We start from the raw sequence: 25,199 nt of genomic DNA, 5'->3' as shown, positions 1-25,199 counted from the left end.
AGCAGAAAATGGGGGAAGGAGGAAAGAATCAATAGTTCATTAGACTTATAGAGTAGAAGAAGGAGAAAAGGGATCAATAGTTCATCTGCTCTGGAGACACTGCTTGTGAGATGTGGGTGGTTAAGGGCATTATGCAACAGCTCATATCAGCATATGGGAAAGGATGAAGAAGTAGAAATTAAGGGTAGCCAAATTGTAAAGCTTGGTTTAAGGCAGCAGAACCCCTTCAAAAGAGCTTGTTTGTCAAATATTAAATAATTCTTTGAAGTTCAGCCTTCCTTCACCAACACTGTCTGTGTGTGAACATCATTCTCAAAATTCTGCAGTCTTTCTCAGAATTGGGATTTCAGTGAATGTGAGTTTTGTCTACAGGATTTGGTGTTGTGGTTTTAATAGTTTACAGCCCAAGTAAAAAGTAAATATTGTATTGTAACAGATTGCAGACCATGGGTATGAAATTTTCTACAAAATTAGCTCACTTATTTAACACATATGGACTAGCAGTAATGCAGTCATGCAGTTCCATGATTATACTGTAGAGAAATAATAGCTACTGTACTATGAGGGTGTATTTTTAGAAGGAAGGTTCCAAACATGCAATATTAGTTTGGACTGGCACTTCATAGTGAATGTAAATAGCTTAAGTGTAAAGGGCTGCTTTTAGTACAAAATAGCTTTTTTTTCTGGTGAGTTTATTAATTTAAAGGATTGTGTATTGGCTAGCATTAAGTGCTGATGGTCTCATTAGGGCCCAGGAAAGCACCTGTGTAACAGCCACATGCACTGACATCTTCTAGTAACCCAAGAAATCTTTCTTGCCTTTAGGAATATCAGTTGGCTGAAATATTCCTTCATGTTTCCTTGCTGTGCCTGAGGGAGAACAGCCAAGTTCTGTGAGCTCTGCAACAGAAGTTCCTGCATTGTCTGTGAGAAGCAGAAGCAATCCCTTTGTCTCCATGTGGCTCTGTAGGAGATGCAGCAGTTAACTGTCTTTTGCTTTCAGATAAAATAATGCAGCTTGCCTTTTTAATGGCTACAAATCATGGGAGCTTCAGAGTTCAAGTTCCCTGTAGCCCTCTTAGCTGAGTGTACTGCTGTCCCTGCATGAATAATGCAGGACCTCATGGCTTTAGGAAGATACAGTTAATGCTCTTGGCCTTTAAGGTTTTTTCCTCCCTGTTATTACTTAGCTGCCATCCTGTTGGAAGGGAATGAATTAACCACAAACATTCAAGACTACAAAGGCTGGTGAATGTAGGAGACAATAACATTATATGGGTAAAGCAGCTCCAGAGTTCAAATTCTTCAGCAGAGACTTGTCTCTCTGGATTTACTAAACATCCCTCTTGTGCTGTGGACACAGTTGGCGTGCCAATATTCAGCCAGTGCTGTGTGTAAAGCTTTATTGGAGGCAGTGAAAGCCCCTGGGCATTGCTGTGTGGGCGAGGTGGGCAGGGCAGAGCAGGGAGCTGCCCACACCAGGCAGGATCTGCAGCTGGTCCCACCTGTTCTGCTGGCCTTGCCATTGAGCATGGCACTGGGGTGCTGGCAGGGTGCCCTTTGCAGTCCTTTCTCTATGTTTGATACCATATCTGAAGGTCAGGCAGCTGTTGGAACACAGATATGTACCCTTCCTAGGATGACTAGAGAAGAGAAAACTGCCTTTCTGTATTTGTTTATCCATACAGAATATCCTTTTGAAAGTCTTACTTAAAGCTTAAATCTTTTTCTCCTGTTTACCCAGCACAGCTGCAGGGAGACTTTTGGCGTGGTCTGTTCGTTTTAGTGACATGTTCTCTCCACGTTGAGTAGGTGAGGCAAAACTTGAAAAGGCAGGGATTGACAAAGCACCTGCTGAAACAGACTGCTTTTTATAATCTGTAATTCAAACGTTTCCTTTAAAAGGAAATACTTTGGTTGGCAGGCTGTGAAGTGTGTGATGATAGCTGAGTAAGCCTCAGGCAGGCTGGTTAACAGGAGGTAGAACCAGGTCGTGACACATTGTGCTTTTTCTCAAGGCACAATTTTTCATCTGGTTAACTTGATGTGCTGATCCCAGTAAAGAATAACTGAACCCTAACAAAATGATTTTTGATTCATGGTAAACCGTAGCTGGACTGGCAAATCAGGAACATTTAAAGCCTCTTGTGGTATCTAGGGACATTTATATACAGTCCTAAATAGTTGACAATAGGTGAGATTTATTGGCATAACATACTAACAGCTCAGTGCTGTCTTATTTCTTATTCATTCTAAAATGAGAAAGGGAGGCCACTTACATCATTTCACAGTACCTGAGAAACATTTTAGAAAACAATAGATGATGGTAAAATTAACTTACGCTGACAACACTGTGTTATTTTCTTTTCTTAAAAGATATTTATTCTAAAAGAAAAGTGGTATTGTAAGATAAGATTTTAAATCCACAGGTGCTGCATGTTATTTGCAGTATTTATCTGGTTTGAATTTTTGCAAGTTCTAACAATTGTTTAATTGGTGCATAAATTACTTACATGTCTTGTTCTTCCTGACAATGTTTCAATGAATTTTGTAAAGACTAATTACTGTCATCCCCAGTAGAGTTGTTCTTTTACATCAGCAATCATTCATAACTTACTAGGTGCCTGCAGCTACAGATCAGTCATTTAAGCAACCCTGGGAAGTGTTTCACATTATCCAGCCCATCTGGTAATGGAAGAAGCTAATAGTTCTAACCATATTATCAAGTTGAAACCCAGCCATTTCAGAAGCACTGTAATTAGCAGTTCCCTCAGCCAGTGACACAACTCTGAATGTGCACGTGTGCCACTGTGTGCAGAGAGGACAGGGGCTTTCCCCTCTTTTTTTTGTCTGCCTAAAACACTTCCAGGAGGACAGAAGGAGTAGTTGGAGCTCTGATGTGAAGACAGGTAGTACATACAAAAATTAAACAAAATTAATTGTGTTGAATACTAATTTAAACTAAAAGCTATGGCTTTGTTCAACCAACCAGGCAATTTCTGAGGAAAAACAGTTTATACCTGAGACCCATCTTCCTTGAACTGTCCCTCTGTCTGGAACAGGGCAGTGACAAGCTTTAATTTGGGCAGCAGTTGCTCATCCATCAGCTTAAGAGTCAGGGGGCTGACTTCCAGGAGCAGGAGTCAGATGTGGCCAGCAGGAAGAGCCACCTGTCCTGTGAGCCTGTGTCACCTGTCCTGTGAGCCTGTGTCACCTGTCCTGTGAGCCTGTGTCACCTGCCCAGCCCTGCCCCTGCTGCAGTGCTGCTGCTCTGGTGCAGCCAGAGCGTGCCTGGGAGCTGCCAACCAACACAAACACCATGTGGAGCCTGCTTGAAAGGCACATTTTGCATTGCTCCATGGTAATAGTGGGTATATTTTGTAGCAGGAGTCAATTTAAAAAATAAAACTAAAAAATTAATGAAAAAGACGGGTTTTATTGGATTCCTCAGCCATTTATTCAAAACCAGTTTATTTTAAATGGCCCTTGAATGGAAGGCAACTAGAAGTTTATTGCAAAAATGCAAAGTAACTTTCCTGTAGGTCCTGTAGGAAACAATATTTCTCTTTAGATTATAGCTGTATATTCGGTGTTTCATTTTCCAGTGCCTGTTGGAGTAATAAGAGGATAGAAAAAAAATTTTTTACTTATCCCTTTTCCAATTCCCAGTTTATTTTTAGGTGTTGGAACTGACCTTTTGCTACTCTAATACTTGTTACAAGGGAAAGAAACTCAGCATGCTCTAAGATGAGGCTCAATCAGGTAATGAAAGTGTGTGCTGCATTACTTACAGTAGCAACACAGTAAACTCAATGACCCTTTCATTTAGTTGTTTTCAAGGCTTTTGTTCATCTGCCTGAAAACTTTGTTTTTCTGGGCTGAACAGTTCTAGCATCTTTTTTGTCTCCACACCTCCATTCCTATTCTGCAAGTACCAAATTATAAAACTCCCATAGTCTGGCTCAGGAGGTTATTTCACAGCTCATTTCTGGTATTCATTTTGGACCATTTTTGTGGTCCAAAATTTGTAGTATTTCCTGAGCAGTTGTTTTTCATGCTGAGAGCTGCCACATTTGATGTTTTTCTGTCGCATCATCTCCTCATTACTGCTTTCATTTTAACAAGTTCTGTGGTGTGAGTTCTTTAAATCTCCCCATCCGAGCTAAATTTAGTCAATCTTAGATAAGATTTAAATGTTGTAATATTGCATACAAGCATCAGAACATTAGAACTGTACTAATGTAATGCAGTCATATCCCATATACAGTTTAATGGTTCTGCACCAGGAAAGTGGATCAGGGAAGTTGAAGGCTGTTTTTTCCTTGCTGTGAACTGGAAGGAGCTGGAGACGTGGCTGGGCTTTGCCTTGGAGTCACGCTCCATAACTCACCTCTGGGAGACACTTTGTGTGTCCATCCCCTTGGCATGTTTTGCCACCCAGTCTCAGAGCAAGCCATCTGTTATGCTCTCAGTGTATTTCACAGTCACTGTTATTCAAATATGCTGAAAGCTGCTTAAGAAGAGATTTTTTTTTCAGACTCATAAGTCTGACTGTGTGGAATGAGTGATGTCTAGCGTTGCTCTTCAAGACTGAGTGGTTTAATAATGGAATTAGGCCAGGCACATCCAAACCCAGAGTGCTTCGATGTCATTCCTGCCTGCCTGAACAGCCACTGTGATTCTTTCCAGCTTGTCATGATAAACCAGAATAAGAAGACAGTATTAATCTTCTGAAAAATGAATTTGACAGGCGCTTTTGCTACTAAATTAGTTCCTGAAAGTGAACTATTCTTTGCAGAGTGTTTTGGTGCCTTCCCCAAAGCTTTCTTGAACCCTTGCAATATTTGTTCTGTTTCAGAACAAATTATTATTTCCGTAATAAGGGCTGGTTAAACTTTCTCTCTCTATGGCTGTTAGTCTGTGCAACATATAATTAATGTAGAAAAAGCAATGTATCATTTGTTTATGCAGATGGACCACACTATTTTAAAGAGTCTAGTAAAACTTGACGGTTTACCACTTAGAAACATTCTTAAATGTTCAGAGTCCGTGGTATTTCCCCAGAGTGATTTATAATAGAGCAAGAAATGGAAAGCTTAAGAAAAAGGAGGAGGGTTTGGATGGGAACACTTAAAATTTCTTGGCAGATGTTTATTGCTAGGAAAGCTTAGGGCTTTTTTCTCTTTCCTTCTAGAGTGAGAGATTTCAAGGAGGAAGTGGCAGATCTGGGTTTCTGAGAGTGTTTTCTGAAGGCAGGCTCAGGGAGCAGCCTCATTTACGTCACAGACCACATCCCTGGGAAAATGTAGCCTGGGCTTCTCACCTGGAGGCTGCCTGGGGCTCCTGGGAAGGAGCTGAGCAGGGTGGCTGGCACTGCTGCCAGGCTGGGGCTCCCTGCACTGCCCACAGTTCATAGAGGAGCAGTAAGAAATGGCCCTTTTCTCCTTGGAGAAAATGGAGTCACAGAGGGGCAACTAGAAATTTAAATTACTGTTCCTGAAACCCAGGGGTAAAAACCTGCATAGGATTTAAACTGTTCTGGCTTTGCATGAGCAGTGGTATTTTACCCTTATCAGATACACTTCAGGGTTGTGAAGTGATGTTTGAAATTCTCACAAATGGTAGATGCAGAGGGTCATGCTATTTATTGCATTGAAAAAACGAACAAATTTACAGCACTGTGGGGGAATAATCATCATTTAAATTTCAGATAACAGTTTTTAATTTTACATTCTTCTGAGCTTCCCAAAAATGTGGCTGAGTACTCCCAGTAGGCAGTTTTAGTGAGGCTCTGCAGGGTTAAGACCATACCCCATGTTAGATCTGCAGAGCGCTGCTTGCTCAGAGGAATCCTCAGAAGAGTTGGAGGCTCCAGAGAGCTGTTGGTTTGCTTACTTTTTGCTTTCTTTGTCATTCTTTCAACTCCCCTGCTTCGTGGGCTCTAGATTACTTTGTGCGTGCGCATATAATTAGTTTAATTGTCAAATTTAATTACTAAGGTTTTAGTAATGGGTTGGAAATTCATTATGGACATGTTCCATCTGGATGGCAATGGGTGTAGCTGTATATTAGCAGTGTATTTGTTGTAATACTGTGTGTCTAAAGGGCCATGCTGCCCAGGAGGTGTGCTTTGGGAAAACAGGAAAGCCAAAGCATGGCAGGTGTCGTCATGGCTACCTGTCAGCCAAAAATAATTTTGGGGTTGACCTGTCTGCGTGGTGATGTTTGGCTTTATTTTCTCTGAACTACAACTTTGGCCTGGATAGGCAGTGGAAAAACAAATGCCAAACTCTGCAATGGGTTTTCAGGAAGGAAACAGGCAGTAGCTATTTAGAACAGCACTGAAATGTCTGTAGGGAGCCATCAGCACCTGAGGGTCACCAGGCATTGGGACCTTAGGGAAGACAGAAATTTGTGTAGGCTTGCTCTGAAGTACTTTTTCTCTAAATATTTTGTTACTACTGATAAATGCCCTCACATTCCTCTCCTTTCCCCCTCTGGTGCACTTGTCCTAAGAGGAACCACAAGTCCTGGGCATGGTTGGAATTCTGGTGGGGAGTGGCACAGTTTAACTCAGGGAGGAACTGTATCCCTGCTGCCAGGAGCATGGCAACAAGCTGGATCTTTCATCAAAACTGGGTAAAGCCCATAAGGAAAAAGGTACATAAAATTAATTGAGCTTTGCATACTTGGGGAATAATCATTGGAAGCAAGGATTCAGTCCTGCTGTGACTACTGAGCAACAGTTGAAGAGGAACAGACAGGTTTGGAACCAGCAAAATTCTGAGACCTTTTCTGTCAGTGGTAATTGCTAAATCCATATGGATCATCCTAGGCATGAATTTGATGAAATTACAAGTATCATGCACAATTGGCTTCTAAAATAATATGGGATGCTTCTAAGAGAGAAGTGGATGAAATGTTTTTTGTTGGGAATGTGTTCACATGGTGCTGGAAGGGTACAAACACAATGTCCCAGTCCTGGTCCATACTGGAAATCTACTTGGAAGGGCTGTGGTCTCCTGTTGCTGCAGGGTGTGTGTTGCTTTTCTGTGAGACCCTCAAGCAGTGATACAAGTTGCTCTCTATGAAGTTTGCTTGTGTCCAGGCATAGAAGTTCTTGTTGAAAGCTGAATGGGAGAGGGGTCCAGGAGTTTTGAGGAACTGTCATTTGGCTTTGTTGTTTTGAAGGGGAGAATGTCCTGGAAAGTCAGTTTTAATTGATGTTACCTACCAAGAAAGAACCAGTGAGGAAGAATATACAGTCCTGCTTTTGTCTTTGGAAGATACTTCAGGAAAGGAAAAAAAATAAAATGTTGCCCTTTTTACTAATCTGGAAAGTTACCTGAGAGAGAGTGAAATGCATATTTCAATTGCTACCAAGATTCCAAATATCCAAAGCCCAGAATTCTGGTTTTGTGTCAGTAAATAAAAATTACAGTATATATATAATAAAAATATTTCATTCAGAATATGAAATTCATGACATCAACATTCAAATATGTCAAGCAGAGATGATGAAAGCAATGCACTGAACAGAAACACAGAGAAAGGAAAGCCTTTATTTTTCCTTTGTTTATTGACATTTTAACACTGATCTTTATGTGGTGCTGGCCACTCCCAATTTTTTTTTTGTCTTTGCCCATTAGGAATCTCCTGCTCTCTCCACCTTCCCAGGCAGGGGATCAGCAGGAGGAAGCATGCCCTGCCTCCCTGGGAATGTCTGCAAAGGAAAGCAGGAGAGACAGGCTGTGGAGGGCTCCAGGTCTCCCCTCTGTCACTGCAGCACACACAGAGCTGCATTTTGAGTTCCCAGGGAGGTATCTGGATTGGCACTGCCCTTCTTTCCTCAGCACCTCTTGAGCTGGAAGGTGCTTGGAAGGATAAAGTCAGCCCAGTTCTCTTTCCTCTGGTGCCCCTTTGGTTTTTGCTGCTGTCTCCCAGCTCCGAAGGAAAGCATCTTCCTTCATGTGTTAGTCCTTCTTCTTGAAGAATTCTATTCTGATTTTTGAAAGGACAAGGAGATGCAAACCAGGTCTCAGCACTTTTGGAAGTGGGATACCTCCTGTTTCTCCCATTACTGCTGGACTGCAGTCTGCTTTGGGGTTGTGGGTTTGATTCTCTGTATGGTTGAATAAGATGTAAAACAAGCACGAGGTCTTGGTCTCTCCTCCTGGGGTAAAAGCAAATCCAAAGTAAACAACAAACTAATGCCATGGGTTTAGAGGATGGGTTTGGAATGCTCCCCAGGAAGTCTGCTCTGGTTGGCTGTTCCCAGCCCTGAGAAGAGTGGTTTTGGAAAGCTCTGTGTAGCTTTTTGCTCAGTCATTGTCTACATGATGAACTTAATTAGTTAAGAAATATCCAAGGCATCAGAATGGCCTGGGCATGTTCCTGTGCCCGAGGAGCCAGCGTTTATCTCAAAACTCTAAGTGCTGGGGAAGAAAAATCCAGTTAATCTTACAGGCAGATTGACTTGGCAATCAGAAGGGACTTGGCAACAGAGATAAAGTGAAATTTATATGGATGGGGGACCCCATTTAGCAGTATTTACCCTGGCAAAAATCCCTTTGGCTTTGCTGACAGTGCTGTAGAGTCAGAAAGGCTGAGTCGCCAGGGAGCAGAAGGAATTCTGTGGGAAGGCTTCTTTTGTGCTCTGTGCAATTCTGAATTGGGTGAGTTGTATTTTGGACTAAGTACCCTTTGAAAGAATTTAGGCTTATAATTTAGCATTTCATCTGTTGCACCAATGTCACCTAGATTTTTACATAAAACAAGTAAAATATTCTGTGCCTGGTGTTTCCCTTCTACTCACAGGTAGAAGGACATTTTCTTTTTAAACCCCAGCTCACTGAGTGACACAGTTTGAGAGCAGGAGATTAGAAGATAGGGAAGGAGCCAGCTGATAAGACAGAAAATAAGACAAATGGTCTAATAGGTCAGAAGATTTGACTGAAAAGAGTCAGAATGGAGTTACATATATATACACTATTAAAATTATATATATGTTTATATCTGCCACACAAGCTTAAAATGGGATTGATATTTGTCTCTCACCTTTTTGGTTTTGTAATCTCATTAATAAAACCCTAAAAATCCAAAATATGAGGCTGATAGTTAAGGAGTCTGCCCAGAATCTATTTAAACATAGTGGAAATTTAGCATCAAATTGATACTCCAGTACCTGAAAAAAACCCTAAAACAGAAGTCCCCACTATTATTCCCACTGAAGAACTTACTGTGTAAGTTCAGAATTGATATTCCAAACTGTAAATAAAATGTCAAAATCCCCAAAAATGACAAAACCCCATCCCTGTTGTAGGGGCTGGAAATAGCTCCATTGTGTTCAGTAAGCTGTGCTGTCTGCTTGGCACTGTAATGAACCAAGTCATTTATTGTGGGACCTCAGTATGGGCTTGTATTAACTCACTCACTGTAGAAAACTGTTACCTGCCTATTGACCAATGCACAGATCAGAAAATAGACCCTAATGGAGCTAAAACCATGTTGAAAACAGTTTATATTTTGTATTAAGAAATTATTACACATCTGCTGAGCAATCTGAGGTTGTTGAGTTCTAGAAATGGGTTTTTTTTCTATGATAATAATCACAAACACACACGTAATAGTGAGCCGAGTGCCTCGAGCTCCTGCCTGAATGCCTTCAGGAATCTGAGAACAGAAAAATGTAGAAACTGTGATAAGGTTTTTCATACATATTCAGTTTCTTTCATTTTAGTTTTTTATTTGCTATCAGCTGTGTTAGTGGGTGGATGAGATTCCCTTTCCTAAAGAAATCAGATGTGCAAGTACATGAAAGAGGTGGGTGAATTGCTCAGCTTTGCTTTGTTGTTCCCAAATGCCTTTTTTAATTGCCAGCCTCACAGATTGACTTTGGGACCTGAAATTCTAGATAAATCTTTGTTCATAATACCTCTCCTGCAGGCCAAATGATGCTTTCATTTACACCTGTGCATCTGCTGCCAGCTGGCAGCTGGGGCAGAGCGAGCTGGAACAGGCTGTTTATGGACAGGGTTTGTTTGCTGAATGAATCAGTGAGAAGCAATAACCCCAGAGCACAGCCACAGCACTCAGGGCTTCAGCTGTTCCTGGCTTTCTCTTCTCCTCCTGATCTTACACCTGGGGGTCCTGTGCAGATGGTGGCCCTAAAATCAGGAGTGGGGGCAGAAGGACAGAAGTGTGAAGCTGGGAATGTGTGAGGAGGAGAGGGCTGGGGTTAATGTCCCCCTGGTCATTCCTTACCCTCCCCTTTGTGCCTGAATTCATTGGAACAGCAAGTGAGCACCCCTGGGGGAGGGAGGGTCATTTTGCAGAGTTTGAGAGATCCCAAGGAAATGTGTTGGCTGGATCTGGTGGGCTGCAGAGGACAGGGAGAAGTTGTGAGTGGTATTACCCTGCAGGCTGAGTTCTCAAAATACATTAAGCAGCGTTGTGAGGAGTAGGCTGAAGGATGGTTGGAGAACGGCAGCAGGTCCATCCCAGCTGCCACCCCCCTTTCAGCTGTCCTGGCCAGAGAAGGCAGCTCAGAGGGGCTCCTGCTTTTCAGGTACCCAGAAGGACCAAGTACAGGAAAGTTTTGCTCAGTGATTCTGCCCTAGAGGTGAAGAAATTCAGTGAGAGCAAAACTCGAGTTAGCTATCAGATTCTAGGAATCCTGTGTGAAATTCCAGGGGGTGTTTCTGTGAGTTTTAATGTTTGTCTTCATGCTGTATTCCCCTACCCCACATGCCTAGGAACAAGAAAAGTCACTTCAGTGGGCAAACCACACTGCAGCCCACCTACCCTCTCATCTCTCCCATCCCATCACTGGATTTGTGCTGGTGCTTCAGAGGCTTGGGAGCTGATAACACATCTCATACAGCGGCTGTAGAGTGCATAATATGGAAATCCTCTTTCTACACTCCTATTTCTCAGAAAATGGGTTTGTAAGATGACATGGCAGGAGTGCTGATTGTAGGTGGGGCAGAGGGGTGTGATATTTCAGACAGAGCTTTGCCAGAGTTGAAAGATGGTAACAAGAGTTTGTGATTGAGAAGAGCTGCACAATGGTGAGTAGAGGCAGCCCTGTGTGTTCTCTCTGTGCTATGAGAGTGTATTTGTGTTCAAACTGAATGCTTTAGAAATGTGTTCAGAGAGCATCAGCTGTGTTTGCATGCCAGGAACAATGATGAATCCTAAATTCAGTATGAAAATAATTCAGATCATCTCCAGCACCCATTTACTGCTGGTGAAGATTATAGTGCTTAAGAAAAAAAATCACTTTCAACAAGTCCAAAATATAAATGGTACTAAACTAATGGGATCAAATTCATTATATTAAGCTTAATTGCAACTTCATGGCTCCAGATTTATTCCAATGTAATTCTGTTAATACCAAAACTAGAATAATAAAGTGATGAGTCAGGTCTATTGTTTGTAAATCTCCACTAGAGATCATTAGCTTGTATACAACTGCATTAAAATTTAAATGACATGCTGCTGTAATTTTTTCGCTTGGTTTGAGGAAATCTGCATATGTTGGAGCCTCTGGGTAATTTAAATTGAAGTAGTTAAGGAAATGTCATGTAACAATGATATGAGGAATGTAGTCAAATATTAAGTGTCTTAAACAGCTCAGCACAATCTGTACTAATATAAGTAGGTGAGTCATCGGTTCTGTTACCCTGTCAATATGGTGAAACTTTGAAGTGTGGTGCAAAAGATGCTCTGAATCAATTTAATTGCTAACTGAGGTAAACAACTTTGGTGTAATACTAAACAGACACACAGGAAACTATTGTGAGAGGTTCCAGCTGAGAAAGGGAGTTGTAAGCAGTGGAAATGTTGAATGAGGGTGTGTTATTTCTGTTATTTCAGTGTGCTAGTGTGGAGAAATTGTGCTGAGGCTCCAGCATGCTGGGCACAGTACAAGAAAAGGTGACAGGGAGCATTTCACTGTCCCACACAAAGAATAAGTCACACAAAATACAACAGGTAAAAATGAGGCAAATGGGAGAAGGGCAGAGGGGGCAGTCAGGCAACCAGGGACCCACTGGGTTCAGCACATAGTGCCAGCATTTTGGTTCTTTGCAGCTTCTCATTCATTTTCTTCCCTTTTCCCTCTCCCCCTCTCATCCTTGATTAGCTAACCCAAAATAAAAAAAATGTGTTTAAGAACAGCTGTGAAAATGTACAAGTTTGAATTTTAGGATATTTTAATCAGTATGATTAGGTTTCCCACCAAGAAGTCTCTTCATCTGCTGTCATGCTATTAAAGCAGAAATGTGTAAATGAATTAAAGGAATTATAAGAGGTTCACCAAAAATATCTTTGACTTCCTGTCCCCCTTTCCTGAGCAATAAGGACTTGTTCACAGCCATAAAGGCAGTTACAGGTGTGTACCTGTGTGCGATTTTATATGCCCATTTATGAAGCACATCTCATGAAGAGATAAAATGCAGGGAATTGTTTCAGCATATTTCAGTCAGGATGTTGCTCACAGTGTGCAGGTGCCTGTTGCAATAGTTGTCTGCCGTGGTTTGTCCTTGAATCTTGAACTTTCCTTCAACTTTTTCTGTTATTACTTTTTCCATAAATCTGTCCATAACCCCTAACAACATTGTCTTTGAACTCCAGTGCATCTACTCAGTGAAATTTTCATCCAAGCTTTAATTTTCTCTCACCTTGATATATTTTAACTCCTCTTTTTATGGGCTGGCACACAAACTGAATTTAATGGTGATAAATGTATTTCTGAGATTAAAAGCTATAAAGTATACATTACAGATTAATCAGAGCCAAATCTTCATTCTCAGTGTGGTAAATTTGGGCTGAAGGCTGATCAGGGAGGAGCCAAGGAGCCTTAGGCTCATCTCTGATGTCAAGCACATGGTTTTGTTTGTTGGTTTTAAAGAGTGTCTATTATTTTTTGGTGTCTTTGCTACAAAAGAACATTTAAATCATCACTGAAGCAACTGTCCCAATTTACCTTCACACTGTGTTCAAGTGCAAAGCTTGAAACGTGGAAGTGTCTGAGGGGAGGAGAAGAGCAAACAAATCAAGGCCAGAAAGGAAATCTTTCCAGCCCATCCTCCTTATTTGCATTTTCTTCCTTATTATCTGACTGTTTTGCAGTTTCTGAATCAGATAAAGCAATACAATTTAGTAATCTAAACTGTAGAAATAGTGTAGTAAAAAGTTTTAAAACATGAGTTATACCCTTGATTTTGGTGGTGGAAATTGGATTATTATGATGCATATGTACATTTAAATTAGAAGTTGGAATTCAGAAAAAAAGATTTTCAGGTGAGTTTCCACAATAAGGTATGCATGTAGATTTGGCCAGGGCCAGACTTTGTACTGTGCCTGTTCTTCATATGAAATGTGGTGTGTCAGGGCCCTTTTTTGGGTGGATCATAAACCCTACCTAGAGGGTAAGAACTATTAGAGACCACAAGGAGCTTCTCAGAGGTGTTGCTGCAGGTATAGATGTGTGTGGCTAGAAATACAGCTTTCCTACAAAAGTACACAGACAAAAATTACTTTTCTAAGAACATTCCTATAACCAATATGATAAATGTTTAAGTCTATGTTTAAGCCTACTAAATTTAAATCTTTAGGAGAGAATTTTAAGCCTGTGTTGAATTAATTGAATTTAGGCTCTGGTGTTCCTGAGTCAGATCAGTTGTCTGAGTCTTGTGTGTCTACATCCCAAGAGATTTCAAACTCTGAATTACAAAAAAGACATTGCATGGAGCTGTATATTTGTGCTTAAAGGACAGATTTTTTTTCCAACCTATAACAAGAGGCCACTTGTTGCAGTAATAAGCAGACAGGACTCAGTTTCTTTATGTAGAAAAGCTTATTTTTATTCACATAACTTATTTTTATATAGTTTTTACAGAGTTTGTGTTTAACTTCGATTGGCTAGTAGTTTTCTTGCCACTTAATTCATTGGTTAAAAAAGGTGTTTTGTGTGTACAGGCTAAGACTTTTTGTTTTACTCAGATATTTACATTTTTCTTTTGTAGATTCTCAGGGGACAGATCTTTTGTTATTACAGGTGTAAATGGTTCTCTTACTAGAATAGCTTGTTGTGTTAACTGCTTTCACTCTTATGATTTTTCACATGGGAAGTTAGCTAGCTGCACTTAGAAGAAGTAACAGACTAGCTGGTAATTTAGCAGAGCAAGGTTTGATTTTATAAGGCCTTTCTTTTGTAATATCTCTACTTGTATGCAACAGCCACTGGTGTTGGGGGTCGGTTTTGGTTGTTTTCATTCTGTTCTGCTTTTCAACCATTTCCTCTCAAGACAGCACAGCTGGAGAGCATTAACTGGAAACAAATGATGTTGCAGAATATCTGCTTGTTCACTGCTGCTTTTTTCGGCTTAATTCTGCTAAATGCTGCTTGATTCAAGTTTTGAACTGCCCTTAACTGCATTTACCACTTAAAAGATAAACCTGTAAACCAATTCTCCCTTCCCAGCCCAAGGTATGCAGAGGAGGATTGGGGGGCAGGGTTACCCTTGAGTCCTTCCCTCTGTTCAAGCTTTCTTGCCTTCCTTTCTCCCTCAACATATTAAATTTCAAGTGCCGAATTTTTGTGGGATGCGGGTGAGCTCAACTACAGGGCGGTGTTTGTGTTGTTTTATGTATTTCACCTTCCCCACGGTGCCTGCTAAAAGCAAGGGCGGGTGTGGACAGCACAAAGCTTTATTTGTGCTGGCAGACAACTGCTGGAGACAGCGTCTCCTTATCAGCCGTGCCTGATAACACAGAATCTCCCATCTGCCACCCGGGAGCTTTGGAAGACACTGCCAAAGCTGCAGCTGCTGGGAAGGGGCTGCCCGTGGGAGGCAAGGGGATGGATAAACCTGTGACTTTGGGAAAAAGGATAATGCTCTCCTGAAAATCACACCGTGCCCTTTGGGATTGCAGAATTCTTCAGAGAGGTGATTGCTCTGGATCACCTGGATCGTGATTTAAATGGGATTTCTAAGGTGCTTCACTGATTTAGGCTGCAGAGCTTAAAGACATCTGTGGGGAAAATAGATAAGTGTTATCCTTTGTCTGAGTTTCCATTGCTGTTAGGAGATTTATTAGCATTTTTTATGGCTGGTCATAGCCTGTGTTCTTTAATATATTATTTGCAATTTCCTTTCTCTAGATTGTGCCATTTCAGGAACACAACTCAAATTTTCCATCAGTTGCATCAGGGAAGCCATAAATATGTCACAAGGGGTGTATTTATGTACCCTATTATGTGTTGGAAAGAATTTGGCCTGTACTGTGTAAAATTAAAACAATAATTAGGCTTTGACACAAAGGTTGGAAGGAAAACTCCTGGCTTACATATATTTGTGTGCTTATTGTGTGTGATAATTAAATGGTAGTTAGAAATTTCTGCATACTCTAAATCACCCTAATGGAAGCACTTAGGCCATGTTACCTCTTAGCAGGTGTCTTAATAACTAGAGGAGGATGAAAATTGAGGAAAAAGAATTTAACAAAAGCATGCTGCAGTCTGTACAGTGGATACTCAGTGGGCACTTGGATGCCCTGGTAGGGGACATAGGATTGTCCCTCAGAGCAGGGAGACATCAGCTGTGTGCTGGCTAGCCATGGAGAAGCTTTCCCTTCCTGCTTGCTGGATGTGGAAGTCCCACCAGGCCCCAGTGTAAGACTTGGTGTCCATTGGAGCTCCTTCCATGGCAAGGGATCAGTCTTTGAGGACACCATCCCTCTGAAGGTCATGATGCTCACTGATCTTGGCAAAGTATGAGGTAAATATGGAGCAGTGTAAGGCAGTGCTGGGGAGAGCTGGAGTGCTGCTGACTTAGAGAGGTGAAGGCTAGAAAGGAGAACAGGGCAATAGCCAGAAAGTACAGAAAATAAAGAAAACCTTGTGCCCAGGTGTGTTGATTTGGCACAGCCTGGGTTTTGGTAGGCAGGGAAGGCTCAGCTGTAGCAGAAGAGGGTGAGCAATGACTTTTGTGGGTGCCCTAGCTTTTGGCCAGTGTTGAACCATGACAACCAGGTAGGACACAAGCAGTGACATAAGGATATGAGCAATGGCATCCTGCTTTTCCCTCCTTTCCAGACTCCTCTCTGTGCACCAGGCATGCAGCCCTTCTGCAAGACTTTACATTCCCTTTCTGGAGGCATTGTGGCTTCAGCTCCTTAATGAGCTGGCTCCATCCATTTTGAGAAAAGCAAAGTTAGAACTGGAGAGATGTCCCTCACTTATTTAATGGTGTGCAATCATATGTCTCCTAATACTGGGGGTTTTGTTGGGTTTTGGTTTTGTTTTTTAAATCTGACTTTAAAAGTGCCTTTCAGCAATTGTTAACATTAACATGAATCGCTGAATTTAAGTGCTTTTTAATAAGTTAAAGGCAAAACTATCAAAATATAAGGTAGCTCAGTGTCTTAGGTATGTATCTATAAATTCCTAAGTTCTGGTGACATCAGTTCTCATGAAAACTTCCTTTGTCTTTCACCCAGCTTTAATTTTGCTGATTGTGGTTCTCCCTCCCAGTCATCTCTGCTTTTATAACACGAGATAAAAATACGTACTTCATAGACTGTTAGAGCTTTACAAATTTATTTTTAAAAATAGCATTGTCATTTGGCAAATAAGTGTTGTCTGCTAAGGGCTGCTCTTTAGTGTGAGCCGTATGTAATGTTGCAGTTAATAACATTTAGTGTTATCAGCTGCTCGATGACTTTATCTCCTCTACAAAAGCCTGTTTGCAGAGAGGAGGCAGCCTTGCTCGAGTGCCAGATTGTTAAATAACTACAGGTTGCCAAAACTAAATGAACTTTTCAGCTGGTAATGATGTGCAAATTGCTCTCAAAAATGTATGTGCACTGGAGGAATGCTCACAAGCACAGGGTTGTCTGGTTACAAACGTTTCTTTGCCTTTGTCCTTAACCCAGCAGTGACACCATTAGAATGACTATATCTATATGTATAATAACACAGTTATTTTGTGTTATTAACAGCTGAATCAATAGCTGAATCAACAGTTACTCAATAGCTGTTTTAATTAATGTAATTAACCAAACATATATTTAAGCGATTTTTAAGTTATTAGTTACTATGTTAAATAGCCATATAAGCTATATTGTGGCCCTCTTGGTGAAATGCAGCTCTGGGTAAGAGGAGTGGCTGTGGCTGTGCTGCCAAAGTGTCCCCCTGGGTGTGACTGTAGTGTCTGGAAAGGAGGGTTTGCAAATGGGCCTTTTTTAAAACTACTGGTGCCAAAAGGGGAGACACAGGAATTAAACTCGGACATGTCAATTAAGCAGTATTTTTAAAATTCATTTTTTCTTCTCTTGAGAAATACTTTCCTGTAATGTGGCAGATATGGGGAGCTACCTTTGGGTGAGGGGTCTCAGAGTAAACTTTGGATGAGGAGGTGGTTGGGTACAGGGTGTTCAGGAGGGTGCCTGGGGCTGGCCCAGGCCTGGAGCTGTTTCCCAAAGCTGCAGTTTCTCTCCTGGTGCTGCTGCAGCCCAGAGGAAGCGCTGGGTTTCCTGTGCAGAGCTTGCTCCCTTGCCCTGGACTGTCTCACCTTGGGTTTCTTAGCCTGGTTGGGAATTTAGTACAAAGAGCCATTCTTGTGAATCATGTTTTCTTTGCAATTTTGCATTCCAGCTCAACAATTCGTTCCTCTTTTTTTTTCTAATGGCAAGGACTTTACTGGAGTTCACATAACTTTGGAAAAATTGTTAGTTCAGGTTCTTCTGGGGCCCTTGAATGTTCCAGTTCCAATCCATTGAGGATTGTTTTAAAAATACAACTGTTAGTACGCCTAATATGTGTTAGAATTAGTGGGATGTTCTGACAAACAGTTAATATCCCTGAATTTAAAAGTTTTTCAAAGGTAAATATTTAAAGGTGGGAAGGAAAGGCTTTTTCTGTAGCCAAGTTAAAGCTAATGATGCGTCTTCAGTGTATTCATCTTTTCCCATCTCTTGCATTATTAGACTGTTCTCAGCAGTATTTCTATGGTCTCAAATGAAAACAGCATTTTGGAAGTATGGTTTGAACGTTTGAATGTGCTGTGGAGTGTTTTGGGTGCACTGAGTCTGTGTGTGTCCTTTCCCCTCTGCAAGGACTGACTTACTCTGGTACTTTGATTCCTGATTTGTGAAATGTGTAGTGAAAATGTGAGGTGTGGTGGAAGGGGAGTGACAGCATTAAGGTACACACCAAGTGGTTTATAATAGTTCTGTCAAGTTAGGCTGCCTGAGAATTGTCAGTCTTTAATTTTAACAGTTCTACCTTTGTCCCATAATCTGTTTCAAAACTAAGATTATTTCTTTTTCTGAATTTAATTTTTATTCATTTAGGACTATGCACAGCTACATACAGTTTTAATTTAAAATGTTATTATTACAATTTTTTTCTCAAGTTCTTACAGCCAGCACCCCAGAAAACATAATTTTTATTTAGTATTGTAGGACTAACCTGTTCTGAATTTGTTGTAGGTTTGAACTGCTGTCGGGTAGAATAAAAGAATATAGTTCAATTTTCAAGTTGCAAAAACACATTTAGCATGTGCAATTTAGCAGCTGTTGCAAACACTTGAGGGCATTTTCTTCAGCATTTGAAAATTCCCTGTAGAAGTGAGACAGGAGACATTCATTTAGCATTTCAAGCTTGAAAAATAATTTAACCTTTCCTTAAATTGTGTTTTGAAGTTTGGGATTAACACTGTGCCTGGCTGCACAGATGGTTACATTTTACATATTCCTTTGTCTAGGAAAAAAAAAAAGAGACCACATGGTCAGTTAATGGCTTTAAACACTCCTCCTGCTCATTTTATATCTTCCTAATGGGACCTCAGAGATTGTGGGAAGATACTCAGAAAATTGTTGTTTATGGTGTAAGGCTTGTAAGATGTGTTGTATTCTGTGTCCCAGAACTCATGAGCTATTTTTGCTCCTGCTTATTAATTCTGGTTAATGAATTTCACAGCTTTATCCCTTAAGATTTAGCATCCATAATTCTGCTGTGGAAAAAATGAAAACTGAGATCACCTATGCAGAGAAAATGTTGCTTTATTAATGGAATGTGAGGGTTCTTATTGTGTAATTTTTAATAGGTAAAATTATCAATGAGGTGTATTGCCAAGAAACAGACTCCATATTGTCACTGAAGTGGTTATAAGCTAAAAAAACCTTTTAGTCTTTCAGAATGCTTTCTAAGCTTTTTTGCAGCCACTTTGGGGAAATATCTTAGTGAACTGTGGACGACACAAATCAAATGTGATGTTGGGATAAATGATGGAAAATCCATTAAGTCAGTGGTGTGTCACCAGAGCAGACAATTCTAGCATATAAATCCAGTCCTTAACTGGGTATTTTGTGCTTTGTAATGATTTTTTTTTCCAACTAGTTTTAAAATATCAGCTAACAGATTGATGGATTAACACAGAATTATAGAATAAAGTCATGGAATGGTCCCTAAAAGGGACCTTAAAAGTCATCTGGTTCCACCCCCCTGCCATGAGGGGACTCCTTCCTCTAGGCAGTGTGTGTAAATCTGCACATGGCTCATACACAGATCTGGATAAAACCACTGAGTGCTGTACAGTGTTGAGCACTTGTAAGAAATCTGTCAAGTTTATTAAATGTTATCATTACAATATAGGCACAATACTTTTTTTCCCCCTCCACTGAAAGTGCTAGTAAGGTTTTTAAGGCTACTACTCTTTCATCATGTAAAGAAGAAAAGTTTCCTCTAATCTTTTAAGTTCTTACCTTTATAAGCCAGCATGTGCAACAAAATCCATCTGGTTGGAATTCTTAAAGATAGCAGTAACTGGTACAAGACTTCACAGCTTTATTCCAGCTCCTGTGGCAGAAGGATTTCCATTGCCAACACTGCAGTCACAGAGATGATGCTTGCTACTGTGAGGTGGAAATTTTATGATATTCCTGCAATTCTAGGCTAGCTTTGCAGGCCAGGATGAGATATAGGGGTGAGATGGTTTGAGATGCTGGGGATCAGAGTTTGGGTCTCCACTCTGAAGTGGTATCAGCAAGGCATTTCTGGCAGATACTTAATTCACTTTGATTAATTTAAACTGAAGACATCTGAAGATGTTGTTTATATATTTTGGGGGTGTTTGGTGCTTATATATGGGAACACACACTCTGCCTTCCAGTCAGCCAAATCCTCCTCCACTAATTTATTCACAGAGGAAAAGGTTATGTTTCCTCTAGATTTCGGAGAGTGTTTTGTTTAGTTTTTTCTTCCAAAGGAGCTCCTAGAAGGAAAGGCTAAAAGAGTGTTGCAGGAAAAGCACTGTTGGCTGAGAAGTTGGGTTACCCCTAAGTGCCATTTCCAGTTCCTAAGATGCAGAAGGAGCTGGGATGTAAAGGTCAGAAGTTGCCAGTGTAGTTCATGTTAACACAAAATGATGAATGTTGTGTTACAAACACAGTAGAAACTCCCTGTCTTGTTTGAGATCTGGAAATGTAGTAACTTCTCATGCTTGGTAGAGCAGCCTGAAGAGTGGTTTGGCACTATTGATTTAAACCTCACAGATAAAGAAGCTCAGTGTGAAACTTTGCAGCCCCTGACTATGGTGAAATGTAGAAAATTCTGCCTTGACTTCTACTGATTATCTTAATTGCCTCAAGATACAGAGGTTTTCCCAATACCATTGCTATCTTTGTGACTGACAATAGAATACAGAATCTCTGTTAAAAAACAGTGTCTGTAAATGGAGATGCTGAGAAATTAACTCTTTGTTTTCTTTTCTTTCTCCTGTTTTTCCAGCGGAACCCCTGCCTTTAATGGACTTGTGCCGAAGATCAATTCGTTTTGCTCTTGGCAGAGACCGCCTGCATGACATAGAAGTTCTACCTTTGCCTCTGTCTCTGAAAAATTATTTACAGTACCAATAAGAAATCTAGAACCCTCTGGCCTCACATTGGAGTTCATCAATGCAAATGGCAGAAAATTGTTTACAGCAAAATATAAATTTTTGTGATGGACACTGAAGTGTTATTTAATTTTTAATATATGTATTTTTTTCTGAACCAGTGAAAGCAGATCACTGTGGGGGACTACTAAAGAATGTGAAAACATTGATTTGATTGAGGTTCATGTGTTACCTGTTGCCTTTTGTGTTTACAGTCCTGAAGGCTATAATTCTCATCTCTCATACACTGATTGGTTTTTCTTTGTTGCTTCTGGTAAATGCCAAAAGAAAATCTGACCTGCAAGATTCAGTGTCCTGCAGGCAGACCATTTTTCAATATTATGATTTTCATTTTTTGTCCTCTCTCCTACACTTTACTCCAGTAAATAAAAAAACATTAGCAAAGGAAAAGTCTTTACAGTAACTCTTGAAAAATATTTAAACCTTGGTATGCAGAGTTGTTGAGAGTTCTGTGTGTTCAGTGCTCAACATAATTAGGCCTATAATATCTAAAAGCTCTAATGTTTGAAAAAAGCAGATTATTGTCTAAAAGAAGAGAATGTGGTTTTAAAACATGAGAGGAAACAAATGGTTTATGTGTCAGATCAGTTTCTGGACTTGGTAACAGTAAGGTGCAGTTCATTGTTTTCAAGACCAAATCTAGTCCCTCCAAAGTTCTGCAGTTTATAACAAAGTGTTCATTGTCCCAAGAATTTAGGATATTCATATTTTAGGAAGCTTGTCACTTTTTTTTTTTAAACAAATTTATAATTTTTATGTGGTATGAACTCTAAGTACTTTGTTTTCTTTTTAATGTATGTGTGGTTATAATGTTTATTTATCTGTTTAGCGTCTGGAGTTCTCATTTAATTGTTTCCCATCTTGGGGTGACTGATTCTGGTTTTTTCCCTAGCTCCATCTGAAATGTATCAGTTTTTCAGGCTCATCCCCTTTTTTTAAGATGCTGCTTTCTGTTTGTGTTTCTTACATGTTTCAAGTTATCTGCCTGAATCAGTTATCTAGTTTTTAAACTGGAAGTTGTTGTTAGGGCAGAATGTCAAATGTTTAGACTGAGCTGCCTTCAGCATATTTTAATGTGAATTTACTGATGAATGAGGAGAAAATTTCTAATAAAGTCTACTGTCCAAAGTAAAACTCCCATCTCCTTTGATCAAGTGCTAAAACTGCTCTTAGCCCAGAAGTTCAGCTCCTTGTGCAGCTTTGCAAATGTTTGTTTGGGTCTTCTGTGGGATTGCTGCTGTAGGCTCCTGTGTGAGAGACGTGGCAGGCAGTGACCTGTCCCATTCTGGATTTATCCCACTCACCCTGAGTATGGACATGCTCTTGCTTTCAACACCATCCTGGTCAGATTCCTCTGAACAAAACCTCACTTCTGTGCCAAGCTGTGCTTTGGGACTTGGTGCTTTTGAGGCAGGTTGGAGACTGACTGCTGTGCACTGATGATCCAGGCAAAACCACTGCCCCACAGATGGCTGCCCTGCTCTCAGTCACCCCTGGGAACAGAATTACAGTTCCAGCTGGAAAAGAGAAATGTGAGATGCAAAAACACAAGCAAGAGTGGAAGCAACAAGGACAAGGTAACACAGGGATGTCAGAAGTTAAATAACTAATATTTGATTGTCTGGGTTTAACTGGAAGCTTCAGCATAGAATTATTTTGGACTCGCTTTCACTTAAGGTGAGAGGTACATACTGCATTCCTTCCCTTAATCTTACAAAGGGGAAGAAACTACAGCAATGATCCACATTTCTTACTTTTCCTGCTTGCTTTATTTCATATAAACCTTTTGTCTCAGTAGGTACATTGGAAGAAGGAGCTATAAAAGTATAATATTCACGCAAAAGGCAGAACTAAGGTGTGTCAAATAATCTGTCATAAGCAAGTAGCTGTTCAGGAATGGCAATTCTGGTAGCACCAAGGTCCATGCTAGGTAAGCATTCCCTAAAATTAGTGTTCTACTGTGTGTAACTACAGACTTCATGTTCCTTTGAATAACTGCAGGGACACAACTGTTCTTTCACTTGACCCAGACCAACAGCTTTTTAATGTTACAGTAAAGGGGGAATTGATATTGTAAGACAAATTAATGGTGCCTCTGTATGTTAATCGACCTTATTGCTTTACAGTTGCTTTGGAATTTTAGTTGATGCCCCTTTTGTGATGATTTCTCTAAGCCAAGCTTCCTTATTTCAACTTTCAAATATTTTTTCTAACACTTAGTGTCTTCTGAGGCATTATAGTTCTACAGAAATGACTATTTTATTATTTTACTGTTTCCTAATGACAAGTTGTGATTCTGTGGATGGTAGATACACTCCTTCATATGGTATTAGGGCCATGTTTTTGGGGACCAAAGTCTGTCTGATGCATTTTTCTCGGTCTGCAGAAGCCTTATAATGAGACTGCAGCATAGAGGATATTATTGATACTTCAAGGTTCTTCCTAAGCATCCCTGTGCAAGTGGATTCTCTTCCAGGAGAGTTTATAGGAAACATGGAGTACAGGTAAGGATGAATCAGGCATTGAGGCTAAACAAGTGGTCAGAGAATCTCCTCACAAAGGGTACCAGGAAGAGTCTCCTCTCTGCCAGTGAGCTCCAGCCTGGGTGCTGGGTCCCTCACTTTGATTGTCCAGGCTCCCTTCAGTGGAATGCAGATGTTGTTCACTGTCTGCTTCAGGAGGGCATTGAGCAATGATTTATAAAGTAGCCAGGCATTGGCTTTTGCCCAAATCAGAGGTCAAACACGAAGTTGTTACATTCCTTCAACCAGATCAGTTGAAACTTCTCAGAATCTCTATCCTGGCCACCTCAATGCAGGAAGATCCCTACCCAGAGGTCCACTCTGGGAAATATCTGACAGTGAGGGTGATCACTTACTACAAAGCTGGACTCTCTGAGATTGGGAGTGAGATCTTCCTTGCCTTCATATTTTCAATTTCCAGCCACTTCTGCCTTTCATCACATGAAAGAAACAGACAATCCATGTGATAGTTTTCAGCTTTCACTGTGTCCCTGTGCCTGAGAAAAAGGAGTGCATTTTCTCTAGACATGATGTGGAAGTGAATTTCAGAATCACAGAATATTCTGTGTTGGAAGGACCCACAAGGATCTTTGAGTCTGACTTTCAAGTGGATGGCCCATAAGGCGATCAAGCCCACAGCCTTTTATACCCTGCTCTGACAAACTGAGCTAATCTCATACACAGTGTTCCCATGGCTGGTAAACTGAGGGCAGCAGAAGCTCTGTAATGCAAAACATGGGAGTTTATTGGTAGTATTTGAAGGAAAAGGGCACATGCCTGGGAGCTGCAATCAAATTGCAACCTCTGTGATGGGTGCATGCTAATTAGTGGGTTCCAAAAGGAAATATTTTACCTGCTCTGCATTTGGTTCTCTAATGTGGCCCCTTCCTAGGAATTAGTGATGGTTCAGAATTCCTTCTATTGTAACTGTGGTTGAGATCTGTGGGAACATGTATCATAGCTTTTCTTCTTTACTTTCTCCCTTTTGCCATTCTTCAGCCTTCTGCACCTCATGTGAGGTTGGGGAATTGATTGATCCCCCTGGAGGTGCTGCTCTGGTGATCACGATTCACAGATGCTATAACACACTCAGCTTTTACACTTAGTGAAACTGTAATTTTGTAACACCTACATTTGGAGGCAAATTTGAGAAGCTGCTGTGCTTTGATGTAGCAGCTGTCACACGTATCCTGCTACTGGGCTGACAGAGTCTGTTCTACAAAGGCTTTATTTCTGCCTCACATTGAACCACTGGGGATGTGTTGAAATCCCTGGATTCTCACCCAGAGACCGTGTACTACAATCTGTAGGCAAATCATGAAGTTTTATTTTAGGCTTTATATGTAGTCTTTCTGGTGTCCATGTTTTTATATCAACAGATAAACTCTTGCTCAGGTAGGACCTAACTTTGGAGCAGTTTCTCAATGTTCACTTGAAGCTGGGAAAGCTGTTACAGAGCAGACGTGTACAGATCATTTAAGTGTTTTTGATAGTTATAAAAGAGCAGCAAGCCAGAAATGCTATAAAGTTTCCTTCTCATCTCCATTACAGTTGGTATTGTTAAACTATAACCACATGTTCTCCTGTCAGTGGAGCTCAGCACAGTGAGCTCTGTATCAGCTCCAGCAGAGCTCATTCAGGTGCAATTCCCACTGACATCAGCGGGAGATCTGCCTGAGTCAGCACTGCTGCCCTTGGTTCCCATGTAAAGATC

General features: G+C 40.7%; 1 protein-coding gene across 3 annotated transcripts in view; it reads left to right on the top strand.

The window, feature by feature from the left end:
* Positions 1 to 22,097, top strand: part of SPSB4 (splA/ryanodine receptor domain and SOCS box containing 4) — a 153,306-nt gene extending 131,209 nt beyond the window's left edge. For all 3 annotated transcript variants that reach the window (XM_036389269.2, XM_036389270.2, XM_036389268.2), the window contains one exon: positions 20,798 to 22,097. In XM_036389269.2, the coding sequence (XP_036245162.1) occupies positions 20,798 to 20,925 (128 nt within the window). In that variant the 3' untranslated portion in view covers positions 20,926 to 22,097. The remainder of the gene's footprint in view (positions 1 to 20,797) is intronic.
* The last annotated feature ends 3,102 nt before the right edge of the window (positions 22,098 to 25,199 follow it).

Source organism: Molothrus ater, chromosome 10 (genome assembly GCF_012460135.2).
Source record: "Molothrus ater isolate BHLD 08-10-18 breed brown headed cowbird chromosome 10, BPBGC_Mater_1.1, whole genome shotgun sequence".
NCBI classification, from domain to species: domain Eukaryota; kingdom Metazoa; phylum Chordata; class Aves; order Passeriformes; family Icteridae; genus Molothrus; species Molothrus ater.
The sequence above is the reverse complement of the archived record's forward strand: the minus strand, read 5'-3'. Positions and strand labels throughout refer to the sequence as shown.